The sequence below is a fragment of the Stenella coeruleoalba genome (assembly GCF_951394435.1).
Source record: "Stenella coeruleoalba genome assembly, chromosome: 12".
Lineage (NCBI taxonomy): Eukaryota > Metazoa > Chordata > Mammalia > Artiodactyla > Delphinidae > Stenella > Stenella coeruleoalba.
Window position 1 is genome coordinate 57701578 of NC_137158.1, and position 20015 is coordinate 57721592.

Consider the following 20015-nt stretch of genomic DNA (forward strand, 5'->3'; position numbering starts at 1 on the left):
GCTAAAGCTAGCACGTAATTACTCTGCTAGCTCCCGACTTGGTGTTCAACTCCGTGACTTCAGACACCCAGGATGGAAATATGTACAAAGAGAGGTAAACTTTGGAACGTGCCAGAAGATATGAAATGGCAAGGTTGTTTTGGTTTGTTTCGTTTTATTATAAATTTAGGCGGAATATGCATGCTTGATCTCATCTGAAAGCTTTTCTGAGGGTTCTGTCTGTGTAAACAGTGTAACCCTGAGTACACGTGGGCAGCAGCCTGCACACACACACACATCCACGCCCATGACAGAAGTACTGGACAGAGGAACCCCATCACCACCACCACCACTACCACAGCTTCCACTACCACATACTGAGTTTTCCAAAATCTCTAACAGATTTCTCTGGGTTGCTTCAAATTCATCAGGATTTGGCTAGAGAGAAAGTATGTGAGACTGTATTTTTCCAGGCCCAGGGAATCCCTCAAGAGCAGCTATACAGTCCCACTTGTTACTGATGATCAGGGACCCAGAACAGTCAAAAATCAGTTAATAGCATGTCACAGGGATACTGTTTTCCATTGGACTGTGTTCACGTCCGCAGAAATAGCAATGTCATTTTATCCTGGATTGGCCAGATCCTACTCTCCGTCTGTGAGACGAGAATGACTAGCCTGTACCCTTTTGTCACAGCAACATTGGAAGAAGAGAAATGAAAATATGCTGCTAATGACTTTGTGTATATGCTTCTTCCTTGTCGCCGCTGTTTCCCAATGACATCAACATAGCTTTAGCCCGACGTGCCATTTGGACCGAAGTCTTGGCTTGATCTGTGATGAATGCCCTGTCGGGTACAGAGGACCACACTGTGAGAGGTAAGCACATACTACACTGTCTTCCAATGTGATTTCCACCTTGGGAGTTATAAAAACCACAGGCATTATCATCCTTCTCACTATCCCAGAAAAGCCGCCACACTCAGGTGAAATAAAGTTTCTCACCACACTTGTCAAACAAATGCGGTATATTTTTATAGTTTATTTATTCTCTAGAAATTGCTCTATAAATCTCCATTCACTCAGAGAGTGTTTGATTAATGTTTTAATCTTAAAGGTTAAGCATTAACCTGCAGTCTTTCTAGAAAGTATTGTTCAAGTGGAAAGTCATACACTTTAAGATTTATCTTACTGTCTACATTGGCAACATTTACTTTTCATAATTAGCTTTTTGTCCTTAAAATGTAGCTTAAATGTGTAGTTCATAGTTCAGCAAGTGGTCCGTAATTTACCTTAAATATATTTGAAAATCGAAATAAAATGTAATTTATTATCATGATTTATATTCTCTAATTACTTCTAAGCCAGTATTTTAATTCCCGTTGATTTTACTAGGTGGTTTTGCAGTGGAGCCAGGGATATTATTTTATGTAATTTGTGTGATTATTTTTCCTCCTAAAATCTTTTGGAGGAAAAGGTTCTTCTGTATTTCAGTCTCACTGAAAATGGTACAAAATTCTCCTATAATGTCATTGACAAACACAACAGCATCTTCCGGGTGTAGCACTGAAAATAGTCCCTTTCGTTTCCATCACTAGAAGGTGGGGGGGGGGGGTCAAGGTAGGGGGAGAGGCAGAGAAAGTAACCTGCTTTCACCCAGCATCACCAAGGCTAACGCCACAGAGGGCTATTTCTGCCTATCCTTTCCTGTCCCCTTGGCAGCCATCAACCCTATTTCAACAAGGCTGTATAAAGTTAATGAAGGAAGAGCCAATCACCCAGAGAGAATTTAGCCAGCAGCTAGCAGTCTGTGGACACAGTGCCCGTGACAGCTCCTAGCGGCAGCAAGTACTGTTTGTGAGTATGGCAGCATCTGTAAATTAGTAATGGAGGAACAGAACTGAAATAAGGAGGGTTTATTTGCAGTTGAGAAACTAGAAGTCTTTGATTGTGTTTTTTTTTTAAAAAAAGGAGGACACATGCATATTACTTACTGTAATAGGAGAACATATCATTGCCAAGACAGATTTACATCAAATGCCTAATCCCTCTGGCTCACTACAGGCAACCTTTTTTTTTAGCAACTGGAAAATGACAGCTGCTCTGTCATACAAGGCCATTAAATCCATTTATCTAGGGGGACTTAGTTTCTGATGTATTTATACCGCTTTGCTCCGTGATATGTATTTTCTGTATACGTTAGACAATGGTTTCTGAACCATCTACAATTTAAAATCCTACATTTTATTTAAGAAACATTTGTTTGGCAACTACCATGTGCTGTGCATGGGGCTAGACATAGGCTATAAACAGATGTATCCTACCATCCTTGCCCTCAAGCAGCTCACATTTTTAATGTGGGTGAGAATATTTGAACATATTCTGGAGAACATTCTGGTCTGAATAATAAAATTCACCTAGGAAAGGAATACCTGACAAAAAGGATGATTTCCTGTCTAAAACCTTTATTAATCTGATCAAAAAGAAGAGAGAAACATGCCTCAAATGGCATATCTTACCTCTAATTCAAGTTTTTCAGTCAAAAATAACTTTAATCCATTATTATATGGAAGATGTGATATTATATTTTTCTAGCCAGAATACAGATTAGGGTTTTACAGGAATATTTAGAGTCTATCATTTCTTTGTGTTTGTAGGGGCTAAGGAGTCCATTAGATGGATCCAAAATATTAGGAGAAACATTTTTGGGGATGTGCAGGCTGAAGTAGACCGGGGTGTGAGGGAGAATAAGGGTCAGGGAAGGAAGGAGATATGGGTTGGACTGAAAATCCTGTAATCAAAACTATTCTGTGAGTGATTGGTGTAATCAGTTCTGCATATCATCTACACAAAATCAGCATTGAAAAACTGAAGCTGTGTTTTCCAAGTTATAGATGTTCTTGGAATAGAGTTCTATGATCACTTACATTTGGGAAGCATCTATTAGCATGTGAAAGGTTCTGACCAGTCCTGGAGTGAAAAAAATCTCTTCAACTTGTTTAACTCATCATTTTCTAATCTTACGTGACCATAAATTCCCTACTTTTATTATATAGCAAGAATGCATCTCAGACTCAGATAGATGGGAATTATAACTTTATATTTTTATCTCAGTTTAATTTCTACTTTGAGATCAAATTCTTTATATGTAGGAGCTGTGAGGGCTTGGACACATAATCTCAGTCAAGTACACTTTAAACTTACCCAGTGTTATATGTCAATTATGTTCCAGTTTTTAAAATTTTTTCTCTTCTCCCCACTTTCCACCTCTAGCTTTGGTTAGAACCAAAGTTCTAACAAGCTTACTTATAGTACCAACAGCCTTGAATGCCGGAATGAGTGTGTGTGTGTGTGTGTGTGTGTGTGTGTGTGTGTGTGTGTGTGTGTGTGTGTGTGTGTGTGTGTGTGTGTGTGTGTGTGTGTGTGACTGTTTTGGGTAGTGCACATATAGTAGGCCCAACCTGTTCTGAGTAATTCATCCAAATGCATTTCTGCGGACCTCTTCCTGTTTCCTGTCCTCCTGATTACCTTTGCCCTCAGGTCTAATAACTCTCCCCACTACTGTCCTACCACTCGTGGGCACACAGGACACATACTGCTGTCTTCTTTCCAAACTGGGATCCACCAACATGCCTCCTCTCATCATTTCTCCTCCATCTGCCTTTCTAACTCCATCCCATTTCCTGTTTGGGGATGAATTGCAGGAGGAGGTGCCACATTCATAGAAATGGTGACCTTTAAAGGCAAAGTCCAAAAGATTCCTATGTTTCTGCTTTCCTTCCTGTCAGATCCCTTGACTCAGTCAAGCAGCACAGATGGTCTTGCTGCTTAAATTGAGGGAATGGAGAAAAATTGTGAACAAGAGGACGGCAAAACAAGATATGACAAAATATGGACTGATAGTCTGTCACACATAGGACACTGGTTACAGTTTTCAGAAACTTTTGCTTGCGGCCAAAGCGCTCATCCCTTGAGACAGTACTGCTTTCCTCTGACTAGGGACTGTTTTAAACAAAATGAAAAGAAGAGAACCAGGGGTGAGGGAACTGGGTATTCATCATGGCACTTTGCTAAGATTCTAGGATATTATCTGGACAAGAAGAGAAAAATATAGAAAAACAAGGAGACAGTATTTTGAAGGGCAAAAAGGGATGAGTGCCGGAGCATCAAGTGAAATTAAAAAGAACATGGAGAAAAAAAAGTGAGCTAAATGCTGATGACATCTGCTCTACTGGGTACTAAGCTACTTTCTGAATAAGTTTGTAGCCTCAGCAACATATCACACTTCATGGAGATAGATATTTAAAGAGACTGTGACAAGTTCATCCAGTGAGATCCATAGGGCCACAAGAAACTTAATGAGCTATGTGGACCCCTTAAACCCTGTCCCCTCCTGAGCTGGGCAGTTTTTTATGTCCTCCCTAAGTAAGGAGAGAGAAGTCAAAGTTAACTTTAATTTCTCAATTGCCACAGAGAATGCAGAAGGTATTTGGATTCAATTGCTTTGTATTTGGAAAATTTACCTACAGTTTTATCCACATGATTTATATTCAGTGTCAGAGAAGCCCCTTTTTTTTTTTTATTTCAATTCCAAAATCCAATTTCGATATTCTCTGCTTCAGAAACGTCTTGACTCTGAACCAAGTCTAATTGTCATCTGATCACTATGATGGTGAGAATTTCTACTCGTGGCTGAGTCTCCTTGATCCCTCGGTCCTGTATGCAGAGCATGGGGTTACAGAAATTAGAGATGAGAGACAGTTATGCTTACTCAGTAGTGCCATTAGGAAAATTGTGACTGGAAGTGAGGTTTCAAAAGGCTGCTCATCTGTGGTTGTGCAGTGCGTACACTGCACAAAAGTACTCAACCAAGGGGGAGACTAGGGGCTCGAATCCAGTGTGCCCTCTTCTTGCCAATACACTAGTGCCCTCTTCTTGCCAATACACTAGCTGTGCTGTGCTTGGGTGCCCAGCCACGTCTAGTCTTCTGTTCATTTTTCTGCATCTGCCCAGAGAGAATCTTTTTTTTTAATTTGCTGAAAGGCACAATATAAGCAGGCATAATTCCTCAGTCTTCAGCTGATTCAGTCAAGTGGGAGGTAGTAAGAATACAGTGCAGTTCCACAACCATTCCCATTTAAACTCCAACCACCCTCCCCTGTGCCTTTGCCAATACTGCTTCCTCTGCCTGGAAGACTGCAGCCCTTCCCCCACCTCTGCCTGACACCAACTCTGCTACGCTCTTAAAATTCAGCTCTGTCATCCTGAAAAGGTCCTTGATGAATCCTAGCTCGAGTTGGTTGCCCTTTTCTATACTTCTTTAACAGTATTTGCATATCTCTAATAGTTCACTGCTACATTTTTAACTATAGATGACCCTAGAAAAACATGGGAGTTAGGGGCACCGACCCCTGTGTGGTTGAAAACAGTTGGCCCTCTGTATCCACAGTGTGGTATCCGCACATTAAACCAACCTCGGACCACGTAGTACTATAGTACTTATTGACAAAAATCTGTGTAGAAGTGGACTCACGCAGTTCAAACCCATGTTGTTCAAGGTTTAACTCTATATCTTTCTTCTCCATGGACTGTGGTATAAAGGCTGTTCCTTATTTATATTAGTATCATGTGCAAGTGCTCAGTAGATGTTTAAGGAAGAGTGGGAGGGGAAAAAAAGCAAGAGCTTTTCTAACTTGCTTAGAGAGACTGAAGCATTGTTTTCAGTCTATAGATAGGAAGAACGTAGACCAAAGATTTTAGCCAAAAGTTGTTGAAAAATGATGGAGCAGAATGAAATAGAGAAAAGTCTCACCAATTTCCTTTCTTCTTTGCATTATTGTTTCTCTCCACTGCCATTTCCTCTCTCTCTCTCTCCCTCCCTCCCTCCCTCTCAGTCTTACTCTCACTTAGATAGATAGATAGATAGACATATATATATATATATATATATATATCTTCCTTTAATATTGTTCCTAAGTCATCTTACATAACTGCATGTGTTATCTACATTTAAAGAATCTCTTTCTAAAATATTGCAATTCGATTTGAAAAAAAGTTAGCAAATGTGCAAAGGAACAGGGACTTTGTCATGTTAAGGTCCATCTCTAGCAAAAAAAATCCAATTAACTCTCTGTTTACAAATGTCTTCCTTTTGCTTTTCATATGAAAGTGAGAGGACTTTAGATTTCAACTAACAATTTGTTTTGGTAGAGTGAAAGTCTGAGAAGCTGGAAAGGTCTAAAGGACTGTGATTTACACTAATGTTAATTAGATGAATCCAACTTGATCAGACTATAAAACGCTATTATTAATACAAGTTATATGATTAGCGGTATTGTATTCACTGACCCTAGAATTACCTTTTAATTTCTATTGATGGGACTTCCCTGGTGGTCCAGCGGTAAAGAATCTGCCTTACAATGCAGACGATGGGGATTCGCTCCCTGGTCAGGGAACCAAGATCCCACATGCCCCAGGGCAACTAAGCCCACGTGCCACAACTACTGAGCTTGCGTGCCTCAGCTAGAGCCCATGTGCCACAAACTATAGAACCCACGCGCTCTGGAGCCTGTGTGCCACAACTAGAGAAGAGAAAACCTGCACGCCACAACTAGAGAGAAACCCGCGCACCACAATGAAGAGTCCGCACGCCTCAGTGAAGATCCCATGTGCCGCAACTAAGACCCGATGCAGCCAAAAATAAAACAATTTAAAAATATATAAATAATAAACTAATTAAAAAAATTTCTATTGAAACATTTCTGTAAGTCTCTAAGAATACTGTTCTATGTATAGAAACACACACACACCTGCACACCCCTAATAAAATCTGAATGCTTACTTTCAGTGAAGTGCCATATGAATGATGTATCATGTATATTTAGTAAGTCTCCTTACATGTCCTACAACAAAAAGTAAAAGACAGATGCCTCTTCAGTTATTCTATTTAATTGTAATTATTTTCTCATGGATTGAGTTGGTTTTTTAAATTATTGTTGTGGGAGAATTTGGGACTTAATTGCTATCTACGTTAAAAAAAAAAAATTACAAGATCTTGTTATATAGCGCCATCTCTCCTGAGGGCAGTAAGTCATTTTGAGGAAAGTGAACTGAAAATAATGGGGGTTTGTTATCTGTGATAATGATCATTGTATATTGTTATTCTGGTGGAGCAAAGTCACTCTCTTAATGGTAAACAAAATGAGATGTGAATATATGTGGGTGTGATCATGAGCTCTGAATATCAAGTAAGGCAAGAAGAATCGGATTAAAATTCGAAAGGATTTTCTTCTTATCATTATTGACTACCACTCCTGAAGTGATTGTGGAGGAATTTTTTGCACTAAAATATTAGTTCATTTTTACAACAGAGAATTAATAATTAATATGTGTGGGTGGCAGTATTCTTCCAAGCAATATTTATACAATGACTTTCACAATTTATAAAAGATTTTGTTAAAATTAAAACTAGTAATCTCATTAAAAATTATGATAAAAGGTTAATTCTACAAGATTATTATGGTACCTATAAATGTTCTAGAAAACTTAGACTAATCAATGTATCTTACCAAATTAATGACTTTGCCCCACAATCATGATATTATTAAAGTATCCTTATACGATGTACTGTATTTAAACCATTTCTCTTTCTAGAGTAGAGAGCATTTTTCTCTACGTATCTGTAAGTAGATGAGCATAAACATAATGTACTTTTGAGATATATTCCCCTTCAATTTTGACCCTTGCCGTAAAGGACTTTCTATTTTGCTAAGATGGCACAGAAAACAGGGCTAGCCTGACCATAAGACTTCAGATGTACTGTTTCATTTCTCCTTTGGCAAGTGGAGCTTAATATGAAGCATAAGCAAATGTAACTGAAAGAGAAAACAGAGTAGAATATAAATAAGTACTTCCTATAAAGGTGTATCTGTGCATCTGTAACATTAAGTAGCATTGTAAAACATAACGGTGTGGTTAAAGGGAAATTTGATACTATAATTGAAAAAAATCTCTCCCATGCCTCACAAATAAATGAACTTTTGTTTTTCCAATAATATGTACAATAGTGTTTAGTCCTTTAAAAAAAAAAAAAAGAACTGGAGTTTGCTAATAAGAGTTCTGGGCACCATTAAGCCTCGCCTTATGTCATGTTACCATAATATGCAGCAGGCCTGCTACTCAGTAAAGACTCTTCAGTGGAAACCTGCCTCCATATGGATGTGCAAATGTATAAAAGCCTATTAGTAAGGCAGACGTACGGCCCTCACACAAATGATGAGGCTCTTTCGATTTTCTATTTAATAAACTCTGAATTCTCACTACTGAGTTGCCTTGTGAGGCTGCTTCCCCACAACAACTCTTGCTGCAGCAACAGAAACGTGTGAACCTTACATATGTGTACAGGAAACAGCCAGCTGCGTACATATGTGTTGTCCTGCAAAGGCTTTCCAGCGTGGACCTGGATCCTGCCGCAGTGCCAGTGGCAGGTTTCTTATTATGCTTTGGTCTCGTCTTCAGTGCCAGTGACAAGTTTTTTTTTTCTGGCTGAAATCTAATTACTAGTGGGGCTGGCAGGGTTTCATCTTGTATCTACACTGCAGTAACAGAAGAACATTCTTTTAATCACCTTGCATTTGAGAAAAGGAGTGCTTAAAGGGAAAGCATATCCTGGGAGAGGGATAGAATGAAAAAATATATAAACATTGCCCCCAAAGGGTTTCATGAGTTCCTCCCAAATACTCACTGATGCAACTTTTCACCTTAGGTGTGCAGAAGGCTATTTTGGACAACCTTCTCTACCTGGAGGATCGTGTCAGCCATGCCAGTGCAATGACAACCTTGACTTCTCCATCCCTGGCAGCTGTGACAGCTTGTCTGGCTCCTGTCTGATATGTAAGCCAGGTACAACAGGCCGGTACTGTGAGCTTTGTGCTGATGGATATTTTGGAGACGCAGTTGATGCAAAGAACTGTCAGCGTAAGTCCTGAACTATTGATGCCCCTGACAGAATTGATGCATTGCACCTCAAAGTAACTGATGAGTTCTTGAGTGGGGATTGGAGGGTAGCAAATTATGTGTAATACATGTAAGATAGATAGATACACAGCCTATACACAGAGTCTGAATATTCTAATACATTTCTTTGTGCTAATAGATTAAATCCTTTCAAAACTGCTGCATTGTTGAAGTATCATTTTTCAAATGATACATATATCTCTGTTTCCACATGGGATGAAGATTTTTAAATAAGTTTCTGTCTATGGCAGGAAAGAAGAATTTGAAAATTAGGTAGCCCCTATTTATCCTTATTGTTTATTACATTTCTAGCCATTTTCTTGAAATAAATTTATCAGTCCGTATTATTTCATTAGTACCTGTCAGTAGGTATTAATCTGTCATGCTTTCATATGTAAACTTTACATTCTAGCATTTCACAGCAGGTGTAAAATTCTGCCAATATTCTTACACACTGGCATTTGTAACTGTTGAGGTATTAACCTTAGGACTACTCACAGAATGCTATTTCTGTGTTTTACTTCCGCAAATTAGCTATTGTAGGACTTCACCCATATTAGTCAATACATTCCTACCCTCATCTTGATCTCTTCAGCTGTATTTTTTGGTGTTGCATAGAATTTACAAATGATTTATATTAGTGGTAATATATTATGCAAGAGAGATTTCATTGTGGAGAATTAAATGGAACGAGCATCCTTGTTAGTCCACGTTACTGCTGGACACTGCCATCATCAACTTCACCTGCTGTGATAATCTTTAGGCAGAGCAGGTTATGATACCAGCTCAATATTCACTTCTGCAGACTTCGTTATCTAAGAAGGGACTCTTCCAATCATTCAGTTGGGTCCCAGGACCTGCAACAATACAGAAAGCACTGGAAATGTTGTGCCTGTTAGTATCTCCGCTGTAAACACCAAAGACCTGCTAGTCCCGTCCCCCATTTCAATAAGAAATGTGTCTTTCTCCTCACAGGTTTGGAAGATAAGTGCCAGCTTTTTGTCATTTAAAAATGACAATTTATTGAATCAAAAACAAACCACTCTCTGGGACAGTCTGCAGCTATTAATATCACGTGTAAATTGTCAAGTGTTTTTAAAGCAAAATTTCCAACAGGCTCAGAAGTGCCTTTAAACACTGTGGGTTTATGGCATCTGTGTAAAACCATAAGGAACTTAAGAAATTCTCCAGTTCAAACTCATCATCTAGGGTCTACACTTTCTACCTGTGTGATGCTGGGCAAGACGTTTGACCTCACTGAGATTCAGTTTCCTCATTTACATAAAGCGTCCTAATTTTCAATGAGGATTAAAGGATCTAGCATGTGAGAGCATCTAGTGAGCTGCCTGGGGCATGGGCTACTCACACATGGTAGCTCCTTTGGTAGAGATGCTCACTAATTCTGAGGCTGTGTTACTCGCTGAATGACCTCATTTTCTATCTTCCAATAACCCCCTCCATAAGGTTGAAGAGACAGTTCCACTCTTTTTATTGTGGTAAATTCAGGATCTGTGGCATGAAGTCTTAACACATAGAAGAATATGGTATAAAAACATTTTTGAACCATCACCAATTTTTATATCACTTGCCATGAAGTATAGACACAATTATGTTTTTAATGCTCTTTAGCATATAAAAATACCAAAACATATTTATTTTCTATTTTTAACTTTTCATAGATACACTAGCTCTTCTATGCATAGTTAGTAAACCTTTACAAAAAGAAAATTCATAATAAACTATTATTTTAGTTGCCTCTGGATCTGTTCATGAAAAGTACACCACTACTAAGAAATATATTTTGCTTTTTAAATTTATATACATATTTCTGTGTCATACATTTCATTTAAAAATGCCACTTAAAATTCTATATTGCTTTTGTTTTTTGTTTTGTTTTGTTTTGTTTTTGCATTATGCGGGCCTCTCACTGTTGTGGCCTCTCCCGTTGCGGAGCACAGGCTCCGGACGCGCAGGCTCAGCGGCCATGGCTCGCGGGCCCAGCCGCTCCGCGGCACGTGGGATCTTCCCGGACCGGGGCACGAACCCGTGTCCCCTGCATCGGCAGGCGGACTCTCAACCACTGCACCACCAGGGAAGCCCAGCTTTTGTTATTTTTAAGATGACTTTTTAGTAAATTTAATCTTGTATTCCCCACTCTAAGAAAAAGTGGCTTTTAATTTATAAATTATTTGAGATTTTTAAAATCGATGTATCATATATATATGAAATATATAAAGAAATTAAAAGTATATATAACAATTCTATTAGCCAAATGAAATGGATATTTAAAGAAAATATTTTCTTCAGCCTCTTCTCACACACCAGCTATAGACTATCCGTAGGCTATTACCTGAGTAAGATAACTGGCTGGGACAAGTTTTTAAATGGCCACCCAACAAGTATCAAGTTAGCAGACACTGAAGACCAAACTATTGGAAGAAAAATCAAGCAGTTTTTAGGAAAGCAGTAAAACTAAGTAGTGCTTCCAGCCCCATGAACAGAAAAATAGTGCAGGCTGATGGAGTAGCTATTTATAATGTATTTATAAGTTGTGCTCAAATCAAAGTATTCAGAGACATGAAATATTGTACAAAATTTACAAAAACCATCTACGAATAGTCTAAATTCCCATGTCATCTCCCCCTCACATTTTTACTCTGGTATCAATGCAATTATATGTACCATTAAAAATACACTTGTGGAGTACAGAGTGAACCATTAATTACTGTTCTATTTGTGAAAAAGCTTCTTAATTTTTAGGCTGATTTATTATATGTTTCAGAATAACATCAGACAACTTTGTAACATAAAAATGACAAAAGGTTACTTAAACCAAATACATTTTCTATCTTTGGAGATAGTATATAATATATACTATCATAGTAATAAGGTTTATAGTATATAAACTGAGGATAGTATATATCTTCCTCAGTTTAAAAATTATAATGCTGTACTCCTAATACACTTGAAAAAGTTGTTTTTATCTTATATACATTTTATTGAATATGTTTGACATATAACATGTAAATTTAAGGTGTACAATATGTTACTTTAATAAATTTATATATTGTAACATGGTTGCCATTGTAGCAATATTTATCCTGTTACATAATTTGTAGTACAATATTGTCTATATTCATTATACTGTGCATTAGATCACTATAGCTTATTAACTACTTGTTGCAATTTTTTACCCTAAACAGCAATAATTTTATCCCCCCTTCTCCATCCTATGGTAACGATCATTTTACTGGTTTTTTTTTATGAGTTTGACTTATTTAGATTCCGCATATAAGTGATATCATACAGTACTTGTCTTTCTTTTTTTTTAATTTATTTTTATTTTTGGCTGCATTGGGTCTTCGTTGCTGTGCGAGGGCTTTCTCTAGTTGTGGCAAGCGGAGGCCACTCTTCATCGCGGTACGCAGGCCTCTCACTGTCTTGGACTCTCTTGTTGTGGAGCACAGACTCCAGATGCACAGGCTCAGTAGTTGTGCCTCACGGGCCTAGTTGCTGTGCGGCATGTGGGATCTTCCCAGACCAGGGCTCGAACCTGTGTCCCCTGCATTAGCAGGCAGATTCTCAACCACTGCGCCACCAGGGAAGCACAGTACTTGTCTTTCTATATCTGACTTATCTCACTTAGCATAGTGTGCTCAAGGTCCATCCAAATGGCAGGATACCCTCCTTCCTCATGGCTGAGTAATATTCCATTGTGTATATACATCGCATCTTTTTATCCATTCACCCACTGATGGGCAGTTAGGATGTTTCCATATCTTGGCTATTGTGAATAATGCTGCAGTAAACATGGGAGCGCATATATCTCTTCAAAACACTGTTTTCATTTAGTTTGGGTATATATACAGAAATGGGATTGCTGGATTGTATGGTGGATCTGTTTTTAACATTTTGAGGAAAATCCATATTGTTTTCCATAGTGGTTGGACCAGTTTACACTCCCACCAGCAGTGTATAAGCGTTCCCTTTTCATCACATTCCCACCACCACTTGTTGTCTCTTGTCTTCTTGATGACAGCCATTTTAACAGGTGTGAGGTGATATCTCATTGTGGTTTTGATTTGCATTCCCCTGATGAGTAGTGATGTTGAGCATCTTTTCATGTGCTTGTTGGCCACTTTGATATCCTCTTTAGAAAAATGTCTACTTGGTTCTACGGTCTTACATACTTTTCTAATCTTAAAGGTATGTATATATTTCCCCTCAAGCTCATTTTTTGAGCTTAACACAAAAACTGGCATATTGTAAATAATCATTAAATTGGAAAAAATTAATTAATTTTGCTTCATTAATTTTAGAATTAATATTATGCCATGGGTGCTATTCATTTTGATAACTTCTCAAAATTATTTCAGCTCTAGAGTCAGTATGCATTACTTATATTGAGATTATATTTTAGGTGCTACCCCAGTGTATCTATGAAGAAGCAAAACAGCTGGAGGACGGGTGGAAAGAACCTTTTACCTGAAGTCAACTATATCACCTACTAATCATGTGGCCTTGTTTGAGTTATGGCTACGTGGAAGTTCAGTGTCTTCATTCTCAGAATTTGAATACTAATGGTGACATTAGTATTTTCACAGCATATGAATGTGCCAGGAACTGTGCTGTTGCTTTACATAAATATCTCTACAGCTTATAAAGTGGGTGTAAACATCAAATAATATAATGCTTAACAGAACCCCTAGCAATCAGAAGACATTCTATTCTAAAACTTTGTGGCCAGTGTTACCACCTGGGGGATATTACTATTTAACAAACCTATTAAGACTATTAGAACATTTTTCCCAATCACAGATCTCTCTTCTCTTTGCAGCTTGCCTCTGTAATGCCAACGGCTCCTTCTCTGAGGTTTGCCATGCTCAGACGGGACAGTGTGAATGCAAACCTAACGTGCAGGGGCGGCAGTGTGATGAATGTAAGGTAAGAAGTAGGAGCTGACCATGATTACTTCTTCCTTCAAACTTCTCATTGGCTTTCACTGATGTACTCCTGAGCATATTGAAAGACAAATTCAGGAATATCTCATTGTACATATAAAATTACTGTGATCATTGAAATGTTTTTTTCAAAATAGAACAAAATTTACCATACACTAGCATTTGACCCTCAACCTATATTTCCTTGGTAGTAAATTTGTGTAATATTTACAATAATTCAGATGCTTCTGAAACAGCATACAAATTGAATCCCAGTCTATGACAAGTCATGTATTCTTTCTTTTGCTTTTATGTTTTTGGCAGAAAAAAAAAAAGTGTCACACCCTTTGCTCTTATCAAACACTTTGTACTAGTTCCATCAGTTAGAAGTTCCAGTGAGCACTCTACTCAACAAAAGTTTTCAGTAGAGAAGTAAATCAAAATATTTTTTTTAGATACCATTTTGCTAAAATGAAACAAAAACCAAAATATGTTGCTCTCTGTTCCTGCATGTATTGCCCTGCCTTCAGTATGGTGAGCACCTGAGATTCCTCCATAAGAGGACATGGATTTGCACTGTCTCCTTCACATATATATGTAATATTTTGGTGATAAACACTGTTAAGCAGAACCAAGCATTTCTCAGGTGTCAAACCGGCCGTCTGTAGGAAGTTTGGAAATATCATTTGCTTCTATCTCTTGAATAATATTATGTGCTCTTTTTTTGTTGTTTTTGTTTTATTTTTCTGTTGGCCTTTAAAGCCCACTATGTGGTGGGACCCAGAGAAGCGATTCTGTGTGTCCTGTGGCTGCAATCCCATTGGCTCTGTGACACCACAGTGTGATATCACAGGAAGATGTGTCTGTAAATCAGGCTTCGTAGGGAAACAGTGCACCCTCAGCAGGCAGGTGCACCGACAGAAGGAGCAGCCACAGAGAGCGCAGCCAGTGCTGGGGTCTCCCCAGAGGTGGGGTGTCAGCAGCTCCAGTGGATGTCCTCGGGGAGCCTATCGACCCCCAGCTCCGGTAATCTCAGAGGCGCTGCATGGCTCGTGCCTCAGCATGTTGTGTTCCATGTGCTGCTGCTGACCTGCTCTGGTGCCATTTTACCAAATAAAGGTTGCTAAGTGTGCAAATTGCAAATGCGAAAACTAGACAATTCCTGATTGAAGTCTTGCCTTTTAAAAATAGCTATCGATATCTTTTTTTATCAATATCTTTTTTAAAGCCCTTTCAAGTTCATATGTTCATAAAAGTTTCAATTGATCATGGATATGTAGAAAACAAAGAAAAATTTATTAGTAGGAACCTATAATCTTAGAAGGGGAAGGAACCTCGGGCATCATTTGGAGCAAATGAAGGGAACACATGAATGAATAAATGAAGGGAAATCTAGCAAAGAAAGTGAGATCTAGCCAAGAAAATCTAGCCCATTGATCTGACATTGGGCTGACCTTTCATCATAATTAATGATTTTGTTACATTTCCACATTACAATTTTGTTCACGTATACAACAAACACAAGAAACGCACTTTCACACACTATAAATGTACAACATACACAAAGTAAGTTAGCATGTCTTCTACTACAAAAGTTTGGTCCCCCTTCTCACAGGGCAAAACAAAAATGTTGGGAGGAAGGAAGTTAGGAGGGGAGAGGGGAGAAAGGAAGAGAGGAGGAAGGAGGGAAGAATAGGTCCAAGACCAAGTTGCAAAGTACCAGGAGACAGGACTTGCCAGTGTAGAATCAGAGCTCAGGAGAACTAAGGGTAGGGGATAGAAAAGGGAGATGGAGTAGGAGGAAGGCGGGGAGGAAGTAGAACAAATTTATGGTTTTATTTCTTGGCTCTTTATTGACATTTAAAAAAAACTACTTTTGATATCAGACTGCCTCAGATCAAATCCCAACTCCAACACTGCCTGTAAACTGTAAAAGAGTTTCTTAAATCTTTCTGTAATTCAGCTTTTTCATCTATAGTAGGACCTACTTCATAGGGTTTGTGTTGGCTCAGATCCTCCAAGAAGCAAATGCCAAGAGATTTACTGGGGGAAAACTCCAGTGAAGGATGATGGAGGAGAGAGCAGTATGCAGGGAGCCTTCTACTGAAATGCGGGTCTGACCATGTGAAAGGAGAGAGGGAAGGAAATATTGAGTAGGAAAGTCTCATTGGGTGCATTCTGCCCAAATCTCAAATTCTTAGCCTGGCCAGTAGGGAGTGCCCCAGCAAAATTTGCCCATTGGAGGAATCTTGGATTGGGCAGGAAGATTCTAGTATTTCAGTGTACCAGTCATTGACTTGGAGAAGCGTGACTTGCTGTGAGCTCCTCCACTAGATCCAAGAGTGGAAGCTGGGGCTTGTCAATCAGCGACACTGCCACTGCAGGCTCTCTTGCAGGGAGATCTATCCAGGCACCTCCATGGCTGTTTCCAGGTGTCATGAGAAGCGTGCATAAGACACACATCTGAAGAGTTCTCAGTAAATGTTAGGTATTATTACTGTTATTATTACTATTGTTATTAAATGAAGAAAGCTTTAAAAGAGATTATGTTTTTCAGAAATAAATGCATACATTTAAAGTGAAAGAAAAGGACAATAACTGATCAGTATGTCTCCAAAATATAAATTTAACGGAATTTTAACCCTGATACATGCCCTTTTCCTACATATCCTACAGCACTGATGTATGATGGAGTGGTGTTTTGTCCTGAGACCATTTTTCCTTTGAGGCAGTATATGTGAGAGTTAAGAGCACAGACTCTGAAGCCAGTCTAGTTGATTTGGCTGACTCCACAATTGGTTAGCTGGTAACCAAATTACTTGACCTTTCTATGCCTCAGTTTCACCACTCTGTAAAAAGTTATTGCTAATAACTATCTTCCAGGATTGCCTTGAGATTTTGAATGAATTCATATTTTTAAAGGGCTTTAGAACAGTGCTTGGTACATAGCAAGTACAATACGTAAGTGATAGTTTTTATTATTACCCCAAATGAGAATAATTTATGGGAGCTCATCAAACTCTCCACTGAGACTAGGCAGGCACTTTCTTCCATATATGTTTTACCTCATTAATCTCAATTACTGACTAAGAATATTTGTTCCTTAAAGTTGTTTCCTACAGGGTTTTCCCTGGTCTGTGAAATAAATTTTTGATCACCAATTTATTAAAATTTTATTACTGAAATTTTGTAGTATTTGTTTTGGTATAACCTAGGCTTTAAAATTACATTAGTTAAATATTAGAAAAGTATGATAGGGACATTACTTCTCATATATTTCTTCATATAATCAACTTCGGAATTTTTAAAATAACTAATGATTTGAAAGTTTATTTAATATTTTATAGATTTATGCATTAAAGATAGATACGCTAAGTAAAGCAAACTTAGGAAATAAAGATGAATGTAAAGTATATCTCTACAATTCACATTCTAAGTCAAGAAAATTTAGGAAATAAGGACAAATGCGAAGTAAACTTTTTTTAAAATTTTAATATATAATCTAGTCTTTTATTTCTATGTATATATGTTTCTATCAGTGTGTGTCTGAATGGTATGTGTATCTTTACGGATATGTAATTAGAATTATAGTGTGTACATAATTTTGTATTCTGCTTTTTAAAATTTTACTTAACGCTATATTCTACATATATTCATATCATTAAAACTTCTTAAAAACAGGATTTTAATGATTGCATATATTTCATGACATGAATGTATCACAATTTAATTTATTCAACTTTTTCTCTAATATTGAACATTTAAGTGCCTCTACAGTTACTCACTGTGATAAATAATATTGTAATGGGCATGCTTGTACTTTAACCATTTTCTTAATTTCTGATTACGTATTAGAAGGATACATTGAATTGCTTTTTATGAATAAAAATACTGTATGTTTTCATTTTTTCTTATAACTTAATTTAACTTCAAAATCAAGTGTTAGGTCATTTGTTAGAAGTGATGCACACTTCCGTCTTTAATTATATAATGAAAGCTGAAATAGAACTAGAAATAAAAATAAAGTCAGCAGGAAATATAAAGATTAAAATGATTATCAAACATAACCCATTTTAGATTTAAAAAACAAAACTATTCTTAGCAACAGTCATTTTAAGAAACTAATTTTCAGTGTGATTTTGTTTTCTAGGACTTATTTTTAATATTGTTAACAAGAATGGCAAAAATACCTAATGAGTCTTCATTTCTCTTTGGGTGGCTCACATTAAATAGCAAGATTTATTTTTTCCAAGAAGTAATTATTAAGTCTAATTTTCCAAAATAGGAATTAGTTTTACAAAGAAGTAATTACTGAGACTAAGTTTCCAGATAAAGATATCATAATAATATGACAAACTTCTATTTAAAAGACAGCCCTGACATACTTTAAGTAGGATATGTGCTTTTCATTTTTCTGATAGGAGTGATTTTTAATCCATCAGCATTTTCTAACATAGTCACTCTAGGTCTGATAACATGTATTTCCAGAAAGTCAGCCAAAGCTAGTAATGATTGACCATGGAAGGTTATTTGTTATAAATAGATAAGAGATATGCATATGAATCACTCATCAGAGGATGAAAGTTTCCCTTTTTCAACCTAATCTGGTGCTTTGATATGTGATCTCACAAATCAGTTTTGATCGTTAGAATGAAACCCAACAAACGAGATATCAGTCAAACCACTTATTTTGTCAGTATAGGCATAACCTAAGAGTTATATTTATAATGTGAGCCCTATAGTGATGATTAGAAGTATTTATGGATATACGACAAAAATTACATCAAATATAAGAGGGAAAAAAAGATTTATTTTAACTTTAGGCTGCTGGCCAATAATATTGAAAACATTTACCAAGTAAAAGGACTTAATAAGATCTGAAAATAATCAATTCAGATTATTAGGAATGAAACAAGAAAAATTTTTAATTAAATAGAAATGCCACCCTCGCTTATTTCCACATTTCCATTAGAATCTTGAGAGGTGTAGGGAAACGCTGGTGAAAATATAACAGACAATAATAGTGCCCTAATTCTTCCAATAATCTTGGTAGAATTTCAAAGTAATTGAACTTTTGTCTTGGACATTATAGAAAAGGTCCATTAGATTAAATGACAGCCCAGTTGTCATAACATCACTGAAGAACCTGGATAACCCCAGGCTCCTCTTTTCCCACCTGATCTTACCGTACATCTTGTGCCATTGTGAATTAATTGATTTAAATGTAATTTTTCTCTTTCCTCTTCTATGCCAGCCTGAAACCTTTGGCCTCCAATCAGCAAGGGGGTGTATTCCCTGCAACTGCAATTCCTTTGGGTCTAAATCATTTGACTGCGAAGAGAGTGGTCAATGTTGGTGCCAGCCCGGAGTAACAGGAAAGAAATGTGATCGCTGTGCCCACGGCTATTTCAACTTTCAAGAAGGAGGATGCACAGGTCTGTAAATGAGACTAAGCTCCATGCATTCATTATCTGCTTTTGGTGTTTAAGCATTTGTAACAGTTGGTTCTACAAGGTTCCCAGAAGTTAAGGGAAATACACTTTGACAACAAGCAAGTATTGATATATAATGCAAATAATATTTAACCTAATATATATATATATTTTAAATAAATTAGATGAAATACATTGCAGTTTGAAACACTGCCCTATAAATAACTGTGCTTGCAATAAAAATCCATCAGCAGGTCCCAGTTCTGCTGTCTCCCTCCCCTTCTGTGACCTCTATTCAGCCAGTCGCTCAAAGGCTACTGCAGCTTGAAAGTCAGATGTTCAATTTTTCTGGTGCGAATGTTACCTTAGTTTAAACATTACTCGCAGGCTAATACAGTTCAACTTTGACTCTTCCTATTGCAAAATTGGTACAAGGATCAGGGAAGTTAATATCTTTCTCTGGTACAAAAAAAAAAAAATGTTTTCATCTACTTCCAGGTGCCTTGAAAACTGTGATGTTCTGAGAGAGAAATAGATTGGCTCTAGATATTTGTCAGTTCCTGAGAAATTGCAAGCCAGGTTTTTTAACCATGGCTCCCTCAAGCAGTGTTCTCCTATGTCCGGCCACAGCCTTCCTACAGATCCTGAAT

The 20015-nt window shown here is 37.5% G+C and overlaps 1 protein-coding gene across 1 annotated transcript in view; it reads left to right on the top strand.

Annotated features, from left to right (window-relative positions):
* LAMA2 (laminin subunit alpha 2) overlaps positions 1 to 20015 on the top strand; it is a 602802-nt gene that overhangs the window by 377111 nt on the left and 205676 nt on the right. Inside the window, exons 18-21 of the mRNA XM_079939315.1 lie at positions 771 to 857; positions 8743 to 8954; positions 13831 to 13937; positions 19188 to 19368. Coding sequence (XP_079795441.1) covers positions 771 to 857; positions 8743 to 8954; positions 13831 to 13937; positions 19188 to 19368 — 587 coding nt within the window. The remainder of the gene's footprint in view (positions 1 to 770; positions 858 to 8742; positions 8955 to 13830; positions 13938 to 19187; positions 19369 to 20015) is intronic.